This window comes from Phoxinus phoxinus (genome assembly GCF_949152265.1).
Source record: "Phoxinus phoxinus genome assembly, chromosome: 17".
In the NCBI taxonomy this organism is placed as follows: domain Eukaryota; kingdom Metazoa; phylum Chordata; class Actinopteri; order Cypriniformes; family Leuciscidae; genus Phoxinus; species Phoxinus phoxinus.
Window position 1 is genome coordinate 15043224 of NC_136892.1, and position 18992 is coordinate 15062215.

The following is an 18992-nucleotide window of genomic DNA, read 5'->3' on the forward strand; positions in this document are numbered from 1 at the left end:
TAAACCTCTGTTAAAGGTGCTCTAAGTAACTTTTTTTACGTTAACCGAACAGCTTCGGAGTCATTGGAATAGTTATATGACTTTTTTCGGGTTGAATGGTGGTCGTCTCGCACCCCCCGAGCGCCTGTTAGCGGAAAAACCACACTTGCAACTTCGGGCCTCCGGCCTCCGCGTCAGAAAGTATCGTGTGATATCAAGTCTCGCGATGTAACGAATTGCTGTACGGCACTGCACACGTACATTTATATGATATCATTCTGAGTATCATACATACCTCAGTTGACATGGCTCCGTGCGTTCGCCGGCGGCTTCTCTGAAAACAAATGCACGTGACCAGAGGGAGAAGATGGGAGGGGGGAAAGTTGCCAATGGTTTTACGACAGTTTTCTCAAATATCTATTCCGAAACTATAGGGGGAGCTCTAAAACAAAACATGCGAGAAAACAGCGAAGACATTTCCAAACCTACTGAGTGCTGCTTTAATTCTCAATACCGTCTGCTGCCAAGGCCTGTGCTCGTACCGCCTTGGACGCACGTTAGACGCGGGTCTTTTCAAGTGACCTGGCAGGTTTTAACCCCCTCCCCTTCCTTATGAAACTAAACATACTAAGTTATCTCTGCTAAACCTGATTAGTGCAATGCATCTTTCAGCTAAATAGTACAATCAACTAATGTTGTTTAGTAATGATAGCAGGTTTTTACTAAACATAAAAGAATAAGTAATGATCACTCGTAAGTTTAATTAGAAACAAAATCTGGGTTTACAGTGTACGGATCAGGCAAAGTTTAACTATCATAGAGCAATCTTTTATTATTTGCATATGTTTTAGGTCCTATCAGTTGAAACATTCAAGCGATTTTAAACTATTCAAGTGCAAGATTATGCGAAAGAGAACTCAAATCGTAACTCTTTTTTTTACTCTGAAAGATTGCTGGGTGATAGACTCTCTGATTTTTATTTTATTTTTTAATGTAGAGCCTTTATGTTATTGGTTAAAAATATTAGTAAAAAATTGTTGGAGCCTTGATGTTATTCTAAAGTCAGTCATATTAATTGAAGGAACTTGGTGTAATCACTGTGTGTATATAGACCAGTGCGTTTGTGAATTCGTCTGTCGTCTGATTGGTTGATCCCCCCTGGTCCCAGATTCTGTCTGGATTTTCGTAATAATCTCAGCTATGGCAGTTATTTGCCTCTCCGGTCGCTGTTTATACTGTCCGCGGTAGAAGGCTCTTCACTGTTCTAGACAATATTACTATAGAGTCTTAAGGAGTTGCATTACTAATGGAAAATCTGTGTTTATGTACAGTTTTACACCACAGCACTTACACGTGAAGAAATGAGAACGCTGCGCCATCCAGTGTCCTTAGACTTGGTCAAAGATTATGTGTGCAAACAAAACACTCCTTTATATACACTCAAAGAGCTCTTTTATCCAAACACTAGTGCAATTATTGAAAAGGAAATCCAGATGGAAGTTTATGTGCCAGCCTCAGTAAACCCACATCAGGTTTAACCTGATCCCAAATCAAGCTGGTTAAGATGGGGGCGCGTCAAGGTTGGGGTATTCAACACCATCCCCTCACAAATATTTTGCCACCTCTTGATGTGCCGTCACCTGCCATGTTCCTGAGCAGGATGTGAGCAGCGGAATCGTAGATGGAAATAGCACTCACTAATCCAGTCATCCTAATGCTGCCACCTTTGTGGGAAACACCGCTCTGGACTCACTTACTGTTATCATTGCTGCACTCCAATGCAAAACAGATTAAGGCTACATTCATCCGGATACATTTTTTAAAACAGCCTTTCGCTTCAAAATGACCTCTGTCCACACTAGTGTTTTCAATTGTTTTTATAAAAGTTGCTCGTCCACACTGAAATGCTGGAAGATGCTTAAATCATTTAACTGCACATGCATAAAATGTAATAAAAATCATCTTTGCTGGGATGTAGTTTAAAAACTGTACAAAGTAATAATAAAAAAAGAACAACACTATGAAAATTAGTAGCAGGCACAACATGAGTACAAAATGCATCACATGAATAAAGATGTTAAACATTTCGAATACCTCCGTTTTCTCAGTCCACACTACAATGCAAAAACTGTATTTGTAATATACCCACTTGAAAGAGTGTTTTCAAAAAGCTCTGTTTTCACTGGACAAATACACTATCTCTGAACAGAAGGCCAAAAAAGAGAAAAACATGTGCTTTCAAATGTATCTGGATAAATGCACAAGACAGATGTGACAAGAACTGATGTGTGTATTCATACATCTGCGTGGTTAGATCCAAACTGGGAGCTTTTTTATCACTTCTGGGACTTGTTCTTCTACTTGTTTGTGTTACTGTGCTACTTCTTGCTAAAAGCGGTGTGTGTGTGTGTGTGTGTGTGTGTCACAGGGTTGTGCAACCCTCACATATGTTAGGCTGCAGTTGTAGAGACAGGACATGCACATCCTGGTAAAATCAATCTGTTTTTAAAAGAATATTCCAGTTTTATTTGTTGTATTTAACCACAATATTCATCAACATGATGAAAGCATCTTCAACCCATCAGTCAAATACTTTAACTGTTTTATTTCAGTCTGAAAAACAATATTGGAAATGGTTGTTTAGAAAAGATTGCAGACATAAGCATTTGAAAGAAAACATTAATTTGCTTTTGCCATGTCGGGGTCAGCTGGGGTGACCGATGGAATGTGTGTTGATAAAGAGTCATAATTCTCACATGACATCACTGTATTTAGAGTATGTGATACGCTGGTTTATATTACAGCACTATGTACATTCATTCACTACCGGTCATAAGTTTCATAAAATACTGAAATTGTAAAAATTTGAGGGCTGTCGGAATCATCCCATTGTACTCACGTGCTCATCGGATATGTCTGTGATTGGCTAAAACGATCAGCACTTCAAAAATAATATGTTGTAAATATACATCAATGATGCTTTTCACAGAGCGCTTAATTCTATTCTATTCTTAATCAGCATATTAAATGATTTCTGAAGGATCATGTGACACTGAAGATTGGAGGAATGATGCTGAAAATTCAGCTTTGCCTTCACATGAATAAATTACATTGTACAATATATTCACACAGACAGCAGTTCTTTAAAATTGTACAATATTTTACAATAACACTGTCATACTGTATTTTCGATCATATAAGTGCATCTTATGAGCGTAAGAGACTTCTTTCAAAAACTAGAAAAACTTCTTACAAAAAAATCGTACCGACCCCAAACTGACTAGTGTACATGCCAAAGGCACATATTATAGAAAAACATATTTCAATCTAATATAATCCATTGATATTGGATGAATTGTAATTTTGGGGTGAACTCCCTTTTATTGTTACTCAAGTGTTGTTTTTTGTTCTTTTTGGCAGAGGGCGACAGTCACTTAAAGGACTTAATGCTGGTGGTGTCTATCGTGATTGGAGTGGGGGGCTGCTGGTTCGCCTACATACAGAACCGAAATTCTAGGGACCACATTGGCAAGATGATAAAGGACTTAGAAGGCCTTCAGAGAGCTGAGCAGAGCCTCCTGGATCTGCAGCAGAAGTAAGCACTCAGTTTGTATAAATGAACAGAAAACACACTTACAGTAAAATAGCAGCTAGCAGGCTGGAATGGCTTTAAAGTGGAAATGCGATGCTTATATTTCATGATGCACAGTTGAAAAAATGTCAAGTTTTCTAAATCGTTTTTTGTGAAACGGGACTACTTGTCTAGGTGGAGGAACATCTGGTTGTAAGTTAGCAATGTAATTCCTGTTGGTGGAGTTTGAAGAACTCAGCTGCATTGTAAACAGTGTATCCATGAATAGTTACATCACACCCCAACCAAAAGAAAAAACCCAAAGTTCACTTTTTAGGTGGTCATGACATAGATTTAAAGAAAGTAAGTTCGAGCAAACAGCCAGGATTGTTAAGCGGCACCCACTTTTTTTATAGACATGAAAATGCACATTCCGAACTTAAATGGTTGTAATTCAAGAATGCTTTGGAATATAGATGTAAGATTGGTCTTGTTTTAAAGACATTTGGCAGATTTTTGTAGAAGTTAAATAAATTAAGAAAGTTAAACAGAAAAAAAGTTATAGAAGTTTGAGTTTATGAAAATGTACAATGTTAAAAAATGTATTATTCATATTTTATATAAAATATATATTTTCAAAAACTGGCGGACTCTAAAAATGCAAAAAACAAGTTGTGTTTCAAATTTTAGGTTGATATCTCAAAAAATAAGCTTTCAGTGAGATTTTGTTTGGGCGCAGTACTTTTTCACTAGTTGACATTACTGCCCATCTGAGGCCGCCTCCATTTCCATATGTTGTTTGAGTGATCTGAACCATTATTTTTAAATTTTTCATACAATTTATGAAGTAGACATCCTATTCAGAAGTAGTATTGGAAGTTTGGCAGAATTTTAAAGGGGGGGGTACAATGGTGTTTCATATATTCAGAGTTGTTTACAGTGTTAAAGAGATGGATTCTCATGCTAATAATGGCCAAAGTTTGAAAAGTTATTTTGAACGAATAACAGAGAATTTCTGTGCTGAAAATCATACTTCCGGGTTGCAACACGTTTCGGCTGTTTTTTTTCTATCGTAGATCTAATGACGTAGACCAGAGTGGAACTCCTTATATGAGCATTGCTCTCGGAAAAGCGCGTTCACGCACACGTCGACCAGAGGAGAGAAAGACCGCGCTCATCGACGCGCTACTACCGGAAATCATCATCAGCAGCACTAAATAGGAATGGTTGATGTCAAGAATGTCTCCAAAAAAGTGTGTTTTGGGATGTGAGGGAAAGTTTACCTTGTTCAGCTTCCCAAAGAACCCAGTGTTACTGGAACAGTGGATGCAGTTTGTATGTTGTGGATGCTCCCGCTTGACTCTATAGCTCCGCCCACGCCCAGAATCAAGGACCTCGGCTTTTTCCGGATAGAATCGGAAAGCTGTATTTTTATTTTATAAATATGATGAAACTAAAGACTTTTTGGAGTTATGAAGGACGCACTATTACTCTATAGGTACTCAAGATTAACATGAGATTGACTGAAACTAAGTATTTTACCCCCCCTTTAAATGAATTCAACCTCTAAGAAACACAAAAAGAACACGTATGTCCATTATAGCTCGCTGCCACATCACAAATGATGAATCTATTCTTTTTTTCTTTATATTTAAAACATTTTCAGACCTTTTTTTTTTAAATAATTGAATGGATGCTATCCTTTGAACTCTTGGCATGAAAACAAACTGTTTCTACCATTCTTTCATGATTTTTCATGTTCATCACTATTTCAAAATAAAGGTCTGAACACGCCTTAGGAGTATGAAAATATTCTTTTGCAAATTGATCAATTACGGCTCCTCTGTCAATCAGTCACCAAATATGTAAACTATACCAATATAAGGGGTTAAGTTATGCTAGCTCTAGTCTCATGCTAACTCATGCTTAGTTAGCATGGGTATACTTTCAAAACAGGGTGATTAGTTTTAAACCTTTTTTTAAGATAAAGTCTGTTTGCTGTAGTTACCGTTAACACATTTCTCATCCGTTTATACACACTGAGGGGATGAATATGAATTATGGTCTGGGGGAAGCCACACATCAGGTTGAAAATAACCTGGAAAATACATTTAAAGTTTATTACTCATTCAAAGTGCAGTTTAGTCTGGTTATTCAATTTGGAGCAGTTATACTTCCAGACACTGCAAAGATACAGGATAGAGGATTTGAGAATGTGAAATATCTGTGTCATCACATTAAGCTTACGTCACAGGAGGCTACGTCACTTTTCTAATAGCATGATTCATCAGAGAATTATTATCCATTAGTAAGCAGCAGCCTTCCGTTACGCTAATGAGCACTAATGCGTATTACTTAATACTTCATTATTTTAGTTTACTTTATTACACAGCTGTAATATTTGATTCTGATTTGTATTTCACAGAATTCTTCTGTCAGACATTTTTGTATGACCGAAAATGGTATACAGTATATTGGGCGCTATCCATGGCAACTAGTCATAATTAGATAAACAATACTTAAAGAAAAGTTCATGCTTTATTGAAATACTAACGTCAACATACAGAAGACAGAATCTTCTATGAATGCATGCTTATCACATCTAAAGTGACCTGAAATTAATGTGAAATGCAACAATGTCAGCCCTAATTTGCTATTTAAAGACACAAAGGTAATTTGTCTATCCTATCTGGTGGAAATGTTTAAATTTCTTCGTTCAGGTCAAAAGGCTCTTGCAGGGTGATGCAAGCATCCTTTTTCAATTCCTTAAATGGCAAAAGGACGGGCAGTGCTGTGCTGAATCCTGCTTGCAGTGTTTCAGACAATCGCACTATCATGCTGTGTGCTCAGCTGGCGCCCGCTGCGCTGAGGCAGAACAGAGAGCGTGTCTCTGTCTTTTTTTCAGAGGTCAGAGGTCTGGGAGAAGATCATGATTCAAACATCCTTTCTTTACGGTGCATTAATTTAAAGCAATGGCCTTATAAGGAGAGAAATGCAGTTTTGGGGATCTATATTAGTTTACTCAAGAAAACGCTGTAGCGGAGGAATGTTTGTTGAGTGTAATGTGATTAAGTCACTGTGTAAGTATGGCCGGTGTAACAGCAGCCATGGATCTGAGTGTGTGGCGTTTCTGTCATGTCCTTCACTCGAAATCCCGTTTGGAACAGAGATCAGGACACCTCGCTTCCACTTTGATCCTCACCACGTCTGTCCCTGTGTGATGCAACTATCTATCTATCTTATCTATCTATCTATCTATCTATCTATCTATCTATCTATCTATCTGTCTAACATTCTTTCTAACTGTTTGTATATGTCTGTATGTTTGTTTATATGTATCTATCTATCTATCTATCTGTCTGTATGTTTGTCTATCTGTCTTGCTGTCTAACGTTCTGTCTATATGTGTGTATATCTGAATGTTTGTCTATATCTGTCTGTCTGTATGTTTCTGTTTGTCTATATTTATCTCTGTCTGTCTATGTATGTTTGTCTATATATATCTGTCTGTGTATGTTTGTCTATATCTGTCTGTCTAACATTCTGTATGTTTGTCTATGTCTGTATGTTTGTCTATGTCTGTATGTTTGTCTATGTCTGTATGTTTGTCTATCTATCTATCTGTGTCTATGTATGTTTGTCTACATATTTATATCTAACGTTCTATCTGTCTGTCTATTTCTATGTCTGTATGTTGGTCTATATCTTTCTGTCTCTGTCTAACGTTCCCTGTCTGTGTCTGTATGTATGTCTATATCTGGCTGTCTGTCTATGTATGTTTGTTTATATCTATCTGTCTGTGTCTATGTCTGTATTAGCCTTTATGTCTGTCTGTCTGTCTGTCTAACGATCTGTCTGTCTGTGTCTATATGTTTGTCTATATCTTTCTGTTTATATGTTTGTCTATATCTGTCTGTCTAACGTTCTCTCTCTTTCTGTATCTATGTCCGTATGTTTGTCTGTATCTATCTATCTGTCTGTCTGTCTGTCTGTCTGTCTGTCTGTCTGTCTGTCTGTCTGTTTGTCTATAACATTCTGTCTGTATGTTTGTCTATATATATATCTGTTTGTCTGTTAAGTTTTTTTCTTTATGAACTTTTCTATTTGTTCTCTGCTGTTTATTTCCTTCCTTTTCATTTATCTTCTGCTTCCCCTCCTGTTATGAGTGAGTGTAACATTCTGCCTTGGCCACAGTCATATCATTGACAGTTTGATTTATAGCTTACTTCCTGTTTGAACATGGACTACGTCAGCACGAGAGAAGGCTGCCATGTGCTTCAGCTGAAAGCCTAGGAAAGATCACATTGTGTGATATCACGGTTGCACTTTATTTAACAGTATGTGCACTAACATGTACAGTGTACTTATCTAAGAAAGTAGTGGTAATATAAGGTAACTACATGGGTTAATGTTAGGTTTAGGGGTAGGTTCAGGGTTAGTACCTTGTTATAGCCCAGTTATTTTAATAACGATAATAAGTACATACTATGTACATGGGGAACAGGACTGTAAAATAATGTGCTACCAATATCACAGATATGTATGTCAAACAAAAAATACCTCTTGTCAACATGGAACCACATTAGCCACATTAACACAACTATATTTAGGCATCCATGATGACCCAGAATCTCGAAACGGTCTTCCCGTATATAGCTGGGAGGATGCATTTCCCTCTAAATCTGTAAGGAGTTTTTACCACACAATTACCACATCGAACAGGCCACATCTTGTTCAACTATCTTTTCATGAGGAGGAAGAGGTGTGGTAGAGTCATGCAGATCCAGTTCCCTTTTCATGTTGACTCAATTCTCCAGAGCTCCACCTGCTGGTGACTGAGGGGATATAAAGGGATACTTCACCTCTGGAAAGATGAATATGTATTTAAAATGGGTCATTTATGTAGTAGAAATGTGAAATTATTTTTGCATTTGGAGCCTTCTAGACTGAGAAAAGCCAGAAATTGTATTTTTGGTTTATGGGGATGAAAGACAACAACTCCCAGTCCAAGAATGCACTTACTTCGCTGCCCTACAAGGCCACTCCGAAGCCACGCGTTTAAGAGAGCGCAGTTAAACAACAAGGCTAGGCTACTAATGAGTCTCCGTGACGAGTCTGCCCGGGAATTTGAGATTGCCCAAAATGTCCAGGATTCGGCTTTTGCGTTGTACAGTTGCCATTCATTATGTTTACTGTGGCGAGCAGGACGGCAGGGGAGGCAATACTACAGGTTTTACTGATACAAAGCTTAATGCTAAATCCTGAAGTATACCTTTAAGTAACGAGTCAACAGCGGTGCAGTTTGAGATTGATAATAGGCTTGTTTGAGATGCGCCTTACCTCGCCTGAATTGTAGTCGAGAGTAGGCGGCTAAAGTGAGTTGAGGAGTGAAAAAAGCGCAGGCAAGCCAGACAGTTTTCTCTTCTCGCAGTGGATCTGACACCTGTGAGATCAAAGATGGATATCGCGGGATTCACGCTCGTGCACAGTGTTGCTAATAAACTGGATGTAATTTAAGTTCTGTTGCTTTTATATGAAAATAAATATAATGAACAAGACACCCAAAACACTGGTTATTTAATCTCATTCCAAATACGTGTTTATCAATCATTTTTCTCTTTAATACAGACATTTTAATAAAAATTACATAATCACATAATATAGAGATCGCACTGGCAGAGAGTGCGGGGATATTCACACATAATTTATACACATAAAACATGATATCAGAGTTTTAAAAGCAAAATTTTTAAAAGAGAACAATACATCATAGTTGTTTAAACCAATGAGCATTAAGCTGTGTCGTCAGCAAGTCGTTTCCCATCATGCTTTTGATCAGCGCAGTCGGTGGAGAGCAACTGCGCGCAACTGCAGAATCCGACAGGTGCGCCTTGCGCTCGCGAGAGTTTTTTTTACATACGTCGGCATGACATCAGAGCCAGGCGGACCGCACTCGGACACATTTCTAACCGACATGCATCTCGCGCTGATCACCGGTGATCGGTTCTGCGCAGATTTTGCTCATCTCAAACAAGCCTAATGTGTTTGTGTTCAGGCTGCAGATCGCACAGGAAGAGCACCACACAGTGGAGGTGGAGAAGGTCAAGCTGGAGCGGGAGATGAAAAGGAAGATGGACGCCGCAGCCAAGCAGGAGGAGCAGAGACGGCAAGAACTACATGAGGGAACTGAGAACGAGCTGAGTAGACAGACATATGCAGAGGAGCTGGAACAGGTATGAGAAGCATTTTATATTTATATATAATTTATATATATATATATATATATATAAATGGTAATTAACTTAAATAAATAGCATTTTCTGGCATTTGAAATACTCCTCCTAGAGAATTCATCCAAACACCACGAAACTCGGTCAGCATGAAGTCAAGACAATTGCCAATTAACTAATTGCCAGGGGATTTTTGATATCTCGAACGGTTTGGCCGTGGCGAGGAAACAAATTTATGATTAAAAAAGGATGCATAAAGTGTGTTATAACTTAGTTATAGTTTTACCTACAGTTACAAAACTCAGCGTGTATATTGATATTATCAAGCCGAACAACTTTCTAATTTACAGTCATTAGCTCCGACCAACAGAAAGTCAGATATTGTGGTTTGAATGTGTATTTTCTCTCTCTCTGTCTCTCTGCCATTCTGTGTGTGTGTGTGTGTGTGTGTGTGTGTGTGTGTGTGTGTGTGTGTGTGTGTGTGTGTGTGTGTGTGTGTGTGTGTGTGTGTGTGTGTGTGTGTGATTTTGGTTGGGTGACAGTTGTAGGTTACAGTTTGACAAGAGTTTATAGTTTAACAAAAGCACAATGTTGTGTTTCATTGCGAGTGTACACAAATATAAGGAAACACTTTGCATTTTGAATGATGTTCTGTATGAACAAAATGACGGAGTATGTTTTTATGTCTCCATTGTTCGATCGAGCCATGGGAACTGCTGAAGAGGTTTCCCTCCTCAAAACACTGAAGTTCAGCCAATATTCATGAGTGTGTGTGTTTGTTTTAGGTGCGAATAGCTCTAAAGAAGGCTGAGAGGGAGCTGGAGTTGAGGAGCAGCTGGTCTCCTCCTGAAGCTCTGCAGAAGTGGCTACAGCTCACACACGAGGTGGAGGTGCAGTACTACAACATTAAGAAACAGAATGCGGAAAAACAGCTCATAGTGGCTAAAGAAGGGGTAAGATGGTCACATACTCTCAAAATGACAAGCTTCAGCGGATATTAAATCTGTTTTGCTTGTTCAGCTTGCTTAGCATCCAGGTATTGCTTGTTAACTATGAAGTTGTGACCACCATAACAGGCAGAAAAGATCAAAAAGAAGAGAGGAACTCTCTTTGGGACTTTCCACTTGGCCCACAGCCCTACACTGGATGATGTTGATCACAAAATCCTGTCAGCCAGGTGAGTCGCCATTATGAGGAAGCTCTTGGGAAGCTTGGGGGGTTCGTAGTGGTGACATTATAGAATGATTGTGTTTGTGTACACAAAGTTTGCTAAAAAGAAAGGTTTTGTACGACTCACTTTATCAGTTAGTGTTTCCAGTGGCTGGAATTTTGTCAGTCAAAAGTAGTCGATCTCCGAATGCAATGTAACATGAGGAGAGTAAAGATGGAAAGCGCCTAAAGCTTGTTTCCATGACATATTGCCATGAGCTAGGTGTCTAAGTTATCATGTTTTTCATTGGAATTACAAGTTCATGACATTTCCTCATATGGAGTCAGTTCATTACGTTGGATTCGGAGATCGACTACTTTTGACTGACTAATTGCCAGCGGACGGAAACACAGTGAGTTGTTCAAAATCTTTCTTGTGTACACAAACAATGTTGTCAATGCTCGAGTTCATGTGTAGAGCCCCTGGTCATACTTCAAGCACAGTTTCATGTTGTTTCGAGCCTCCTTAGTGTTTTAAAAATAATGAAAACGAATTTTCGTTTTTTGACCGAAAACGATAATACGGACAAACTTAAAAGTGGAGTTTCCATTCTAATTATGCTTTTACTCAAATGTTTGACTCGGGTAGATTAACAAAAAGAGCCTAGGTTCGATTTTGGCGAGAGTTACCCTTTAAACTAGTCAGATGAAACAGCCTCGACATTCCCGACAAGACTGAAGAGGAAAACAGGAGAAAAATTGTGTCATGAACGAACAAGTTTGAATCCTTACAAACACACTGAGTAACAGTACACCATGGTGGTGTACAATAGTAACCATGGTGTTTTGGCATAAATGTGGTATATTCATATTGAATACTGTTATTCATATAGTCATGTATATTGTATTTAGAGGGTATAAAATTAATTTTGTTTAAAATATTGCAGTTTCTTTGACTGTTGGTATAGTGGTTACCAACTTAGTCAGACGCACTGTCAGAATATTTTAATTTAACCCAATAAAACATAGATGAAATGAAATGTAAGTGCAATGATTAAACACCTCCATCTAGTGCATGTTTACATAGAAAAACAATGGAAAAGTAGCGCAGTTAATATAAAAAAATGCGTTCTTTGTGAATGGCTAAGTGTGATGAACTTTTAAAAAATCTGAAGAACCTTTTTCCACTATAAAGACTATTCCTTTTGTGCAATGGGAAGGTTCCATTGATATTTTAAGGTTCTTCATGGAACCATAAATGTCAATAAAGAAAATATTTATTTGATTTATTTTAAAGAGTATACAGCAACGAAACTAAGCCTGACCTCTCTTTCTCTTTCACTTCTGCAGGCAGGCTCTGGGAGAAGTGACCACTGCCCTGAGAGAAAAGCTCCATCGGTGGCAGCAAATTGAGATTCTGACCCGCTATAATATTGTCAATAACCCTGGCATTTCGTCTCTGGCCTCTGCCCTCAACCTGGACCCTTCTTTCCTGGGCATCCGCTCTTCTACACCTCAACACCTACTGCTATCCGATGACCTAGACGACATGGACGAGGACATACTTTCCCCAGGAACCCTGCGATGTGAGTTTATCACGCACACACGTGTGGTACAATGAGTCAAATCCGATCATATTCATCTGCGTCCAAATTGAAAGCTTCTCAGTCGCCTATAACCTTTTTAAAATGAGTTTTCTAACCCTAATACTTGGCAATTAAGCTTTCCGTTGAGCTCTGCCTTTTGTGGTGTGATATCATTGGCTAATGTCCGCAGATGCCGCCTGGCAGATGGATCGGCGAGTGAGCGACCTTTGGCCCATGGCCGTCGAGAGCCAATCCCCGTGGAAACAATCTGGTTGGCAGCATCCCCTTTATTCTCTCAGCCAAAGCTGACACAAAGCAAACACTTCTATTCCCCTCCCACTGGCAAATTAAGACCTTCTAGATGGAATTTGTATTTACAGCTCTCAAAAAGCCCTTCATTCTTTATTAGACTTTTGAAATGCAGATGTGGAATCAGTGCTGCTGTTTATATTCCTTTTAAATGTGGATAAACTCCAGAGCAGTGGCAATATTGGTCCATGCTTGGTCTATTATGAATTAGAAGCCCTGATTCCCATGTTTGCACTGATTTAAACTTAACAGGCCAAAATAGCAAGTTTTAAGGTGGGGTCACATTTACTGTTCGGCGAATTTTCAAGTGCAAAATCCTTTCATTGCAATTGGAATCGACGCAATCAGAAATTTGGTTTGCGAAAGATTTCCCAACAGGTTCAGGTTGTTCACGGGAATTCTCCGTGTTGACCACCAGAAAGTTGCTTATTTTGAAAGCGACTTCTGTGTGAGCTGTGCTTCATGCATCGCTACACTGTTGACAATAGATCTTTTATTCACGCGAAATTATGCCAAAATGTGACCACACTTTTTATATAGAAAATTATGCCACAAAGCAATGCTCTATATGTAGTGCACAAGCTAGCTAACTCAAATCTTTCTTTTTTATGATATATATATGGGCTTTTCACACTGAAATTGTTAACCTTGGGTTATTTCTAACATTTGTTCTATGATGCTGGGTTTCACAATATGTCTTTAAAGCAGCAGCTTAATGTTAGCATTGCAAAAGCTAACTTGGGGTTAAAAACACATTGCTTACCCCACCTTTTTGTTAAACTAAAGTTAAAAGTGGCCTTAATCTAGGGTTAAAAGAAAGATGGTAACCCAGTGTTAAGCGCAGAGTGCAAAGCCTATATTTAAACTTATTAGACGGCACTTTGGAATATTCTGATTGGACGACGGCAATATTCTGCGGATGAACATTTTGTAAATTGTCTGTTAAACTATATTGGCATAGCAGATTTTGTGCATGAAATCTGCAGATGAACATTTTCATGAATAAATCATGATTGATCTAAATCTTTCATTCTAAAATTTATTTTATACAAGTTCTGTGTATAAATACAAATAATCCACTCGTTGTTGGTGAATGAGACCCAGCATCCTATTTGCTGTGTTAATTTCATGTCTTTCAAATCACTCCATGGTCTTCTGACAAAATAATTAGAACAAACAATATTTCATGTCCATTTATTCGTTAAGTAGCCGTGTAATAAGCTGGATAATGTACAGTCAGACGGTCATTATCCAGATTAAACGTTTCCATGATTCATACATCTAACCAAGAGCTGCATCTCTGCAGTATTTTGGTGTAGGCTGGAAACCGTGTATCCATCATCGTACATCTTTTTGTGGACACTGATCTTCTTTGCAATGCGGCCTTGCAATGCTTTCACACTTTTATATGTTCACTTCCTGTGCCACGTTATCAGCTCTGTTTCCTCCCCAGCTCTGTTTTCCTTCATTAAGCATTAATGTGGTCAATCATCATCACGCATGCTCCTTCCAGCTGGAACTTTCACAATGTGTTTCAGTCATGTGTTTGTATTGTGGTCAATCTTTTTGCAAAGACTGGTGTGATGGTACCTACATGTATGTTCTCAAGTTCCCCTTCATCAACATCATAGCACAATATCTCATATTATACCAGATATCATTTAGCACTATAGCTTAGTGTTCCACATGTAATCCTCTAGTTGTCATGACGTATTGAATACTGTTTCCAGGTCCAAGCCATTCCATTTCAAGTGAGAATACCATCTCAACAGCTGTTTTTGAGCACTATAGCACATAACTATAACACATAGAATATAGCACACCTTTAAAGGGTTAGTTCACCCAAAAATGACAATTCTGTCATCATTACTCTGCTCATCATTCCAAACCCATTCGTTCAAGACTTTCATTCATCTTCGTACGAATCTTTTTGATAAAATCTGAGAGCGTTCTGTCCCTCCATTGACAGCTATGCAACTACCACTTTGACACTTTAAAAAGTTCATAAAGAGATCATAAAACATATCCATATGAATTGAATAAAAAATTTTTTGGAAGAGACACAATCACTTTATATGACGAACAGATTGAATTTAGGCTTTTATTCACATATAAACTTTCATCAATCACACAGCAGTTGAGGTTAACGGAAACTTAAGCATGTTTTCTTGATGTGCGAGAACCAATGAGGTTCATTCTCGTGTTGCGCACGTTTGAGCTTCAGCAAGAACCAATGAGGTTCATTCTTGTGTGTTACGCACGTTTGAGCTTCAGCAAGAACCAATGAGGTTCATTCTTGTGTGTTACGCACGTTTGAGCTTCAGTAAGAACCAATGAGGTTCATTCTCGTGTTGCACAGCACGTTTGAGCTTCAGTAAGAACCAATGAGGTTTGTTCTCGCACATCAAGCAGGTTCGGTTGAGCTTCTGTTTATGTCCACTGATCAAAGTTTAAATGTGAATAAAAGACTAAATTAATATAAAGTTTGAATCGAGTCTCTTCAGAAATGTTTGACTAAGCCACATAATTTATATGGATTAGTTTGAAAATAATCATCAAAAGTTCAGTTGTGTAGCTGTTAATGGAGGGACAGAAATCTCTCAGATTTTATTGAAAAAGATCTTCATTTGTCTTCCGAAGATGAATGAAAGTCTTCCGGGTTTGGATCAAAATGAGGGTGAGTAAATAATGACAGAATTTTCATTTTTGCGTGAACTGTCCCTTTAAGCTAAGCTTTTAAGGACTCAGTGTACACTACAGTCCAGTCTTTGGACTCTCGGTGTCCCAGACTCCAATATGGGTTAGGGTTATCTTGATAAGATTTACCAGATTTGATTATTTCTCCCATGTACAGTCAGTATCTCACAGAGACTGGATGATTTGAATGACAAACATCTGTGTGTGTGCCTCTCCTCAGCTCCCAACCTGGTGTCCCTGCGGCCCCGTCACGGAGACCCCACGCTGAACCTGAGCTCGCAGAGGTTGGTAGAGGGCAGTGAGAGTGAATCCGGGCCTCTGCGGCCCCTCGGCCGACCTTATGTGCGTCAGACTCGCAGCCACTCCATCGGTCACACAGAGTTTCTCCCTGTGCCTTCACTCTCTTCCTCTCTGTCTCATCCCTCCATCGTCTCTTCCTCGCGCTTTGCTGCGCTTCAGTACCGTTCCTCATACTTCACGTCAGTGGAGGTGGTCTCAGGTCTGCCGCCAACAGGGTTCACCGGTTCATGCAGCGATCAGGGAACTGAAAGCGTCGGGTACCACAAACACACTGTTTGCTGTGCACACACACGGCATGCGTGTAGGGTGTTCGCAACCTCCCTGTTATGAATGAATAAATACTTAACTAATTAAGAACTGAAATATTTCCTATTCTAAAAAACCGACTGCTAACAAAGTTATTTTATTTTTAAGCTTGCATTAATGCATTAGTTTTCACACTAAATAGTAATGAATATAAATTCTATATCTATTATAATATGTGACCCTGGATCACAAAACCAGTCACAAGTCGCACGGGTATATGTGTGGCAATAGCCAACAATATATAAATGGACAACTCTAAATGATTTTCTCAATGTTGCGATTTTTTTGCACCCTCAGATTTCCAAATAGTTTTATCTCAGACAAATATTGTTCTATCCTAACAAACCATACACCAATGAACAGCTTATTTATTCAGCTTTCAGATGATGTATAAATCTCAATTTCAAAAAATGTACCCGTGTGACTGGTTTTGTGGTCCAGGGTCATAATTATATTATGATTCCACTTTTCTTGAATCATAACTTTTTGATTTATCTCATTTGTTTTAACTATTTAAATGTAAATGCAGTGAGAAACCAAATTAATCCAGCATGCATCTCTTTGTTATTTACAATTTTCTTTATAAAACGTTCCTAGTACTTGATTCATCAATGGACATCCTTCCCGTGGGGGAAAAAAATTCTTCATATTTCTAAACTTAAATTTAAACTTGTTCTGCCTCTGAAATAACTTTTTAGGCGGTGGCATGACATTACCTAGACCATACAGATAGGGAATTTTTTTTAATTTTTTTATTTAATATAAATTATTTAAAAAAGTAATTTTTTTGTATTAATTAAATATTTTTTTACAATGTAATTAATGAATTTTGAAATTAAATGCTTTTTTTCCCCTTTTTTCAGGTTTATATTGAAGATAATGTAGCTTTTCTAAAACCATGTCAGTTATTAATGCAGTAATTTAATGATGGTTAATGTTACTCTAATTGTTAAGAGAATAATGTTGTAAGATTATAGCACGCCATGATAGATTGGGGGGGTAATTGCAATATGCTGAGATGTTTTCGTCTTCTCAGTCAGAAGTTCTGTAGGTGCTTGAAGAATTTCATGAGTGAAGTAGTATCTCACAATCCACTGCAAATTGAGTTGAGGTTTGGCTGCAATCTGAATGGATACCTAATTGGGGAATCCAATCGTTTCAAGAGTGATGGAAGTAAATAGAAGTAAAATGGATTGCGCCTTTTCATGTTAACCAAGTTCAAAAATTTAAACTAGCAGACAGAAGGAAAGTAAATGGGTAAAGTCTGAAATCCTCTTCTCTCATTGTACCGTCATCTAGGGATCTGAACCGGTCTGAATCGGATTCCTCCCTCTCCATGTTTCATTGCGGAGACGCCCAGCGCTGCTCCCCAACTACACTCTACAGTAAGCAGTCCAGACCCAATGGTGGTTCCTCCGCCGACAACCTTCTGCTGCAGAAAAAGACCTTTGGCATGGAGAAATGCTCCAGTCTCGGAGAGATCCACTCGTCTAGCCTCACCTCAGCCAACTCCATGCGCTCTCTCAACTACACCTCCGAGCAGGACGGCCCGTCATCACTCTCAGGAAAGGGATCCGGCCGAATCTCTCAGATCCCAGGCAAGAAGAACCTGTTGGACGAGGACAGTTGCTCCACCGGAGAAGACACTGAAGGTCCCAGCACGAACCGCAAGAAACACGTCATTACCAAAATCTTCAGAAGGCCAAAGAAATAACAACAGTTTTAGGAAAATGTCAAATTATAAAAGAACTAAGACAATGGTACTTTCTAATCTTGAAGAGTTTTAGTAAGAAGAACATGTCATTTATGTGGAATTTTTGATTTATATCGCAATTGTTTTGACCAACGGGAACAGGAACAGTTATTTGTTGGGAACAGGTATGATATCACTGTACATTTATTTATTTACTTCAACAAATAAGGGTACTAGATGGTAATGTCCATTTTCGGTGTGAGTTTCTTCTGTTTTTGGTTTAGTAGTTAGCGTGAGCTTGAGCTTTCACTCAAAACAAACACCGAAGCGCATGAAAATACTTTCAGCCTCTGCCTATTCTATGCTGTTTTACATAGGATTTGCTTGGACTTCTTCCCTTTTCAAATGCAGCTCAACATTGTGTCGACAGAGGAAAAGATTTGGCCATAAATATTACCATTCACATCCCCTTACTGAAAAACAACCAGACCATATGATGACACAGTATGAGTATGTGTATTGACCGACAGGCTGAATATATCTTGTTACTTGCCTTAGATTTCCCCTGCTTTAAAAAAAATTTGTTTTAAAATGTTCTAAACTTTGTTACGTCCTCATGGAGGAGACCGGTGCCTTTCATTTTAAGCATTGCCAAATATCTGCGAGTCAGAGATATATACTGTAGTTCTCGTCTCGGTTTCTGATGGTCAGCGTGTAACTACATGCTTTTAACTTCATTCATGCTTTTCATACTGGTGAAGAAATAAAACAAGATATACAAAGGGAGGTTGTTTTATGAATTAAAAGTTGAGTGCTAACATACACCGGGGAGTTTCTTTTCTTGAGACTAGAACACAAAACTTTACATTTTAAAATTAATTAGTCATTATTATTAGCTATGGCACACTTTGTAGAAAAAAAGTGAACGGTCAAATTATTACTTGCACTTTTTTAAATTGAAAAGGACAATGCGTTATCAAAAAAATCTAAATGAAAATAAAAAATTAAATCTTTTTATTTTATTATTTTATTTTACATATTGGCACATGCACTACCATTCAAAAGTTTGAAGAAATTAAGAAATCATTTTGTTCACTTTGTGTACCGTGTACTTTTATACACATTAAATTGATAAAAGTGATAACATATTTCTTACAAATAAAAATAAAAGC

General features: G+C 38.2%; 1 protein-coding gene across 6 annotated transcripts in view; it reads left to right on the plus strand.

Annotated features, from left to right (window-relative positions):
• The window catches only part of stim1b (stromal interaction molecule 1b), a 37498-nt gene extending 18596 nt beyond the window's left edge, over window positions 1–18902 (plus strand). For 3 of the 6 annotated variants that reach the window (XM_079584937.1, XM_079584936.1, XM_079584941.1), the window contains 7 exons: window positions 3400–3574; window positions 9606–9783; window positions 10566–10733; window positions 10857–10957; window positions 12280–12515; window positions 15742–16078; window positions 17427–18902. In XM_079584937.1, coding sequence (XP_079441063.1) covers window positions 3400–3574; window positions 9606–9783; window positions 10566–10733; window positions 10857–10957; window positions 12280–12515; window positions 15742–16078; window positions 17427–17841 — 1610 coding nt within the window. In that variant the 3' untranslated portion in view covers window positions 17842–18902. Of the gene's footprint in view, window positions 1–3399; window positions 3575–9605; window positions 9784–10565; window positions 10734–10856; window positions 10958–12279; window positions 12516–12705; window positions 12787–15741; window positions 16079–17426 lie in introns of all 6 variants that reach the window. The other 3 variants (XM_079584938.1, XM_079584940.1, XM_079584939.1) reach the window with 2 other exon arrangements.
• Window positions 18903–18992: the final 90 nt, after the last annotated feature.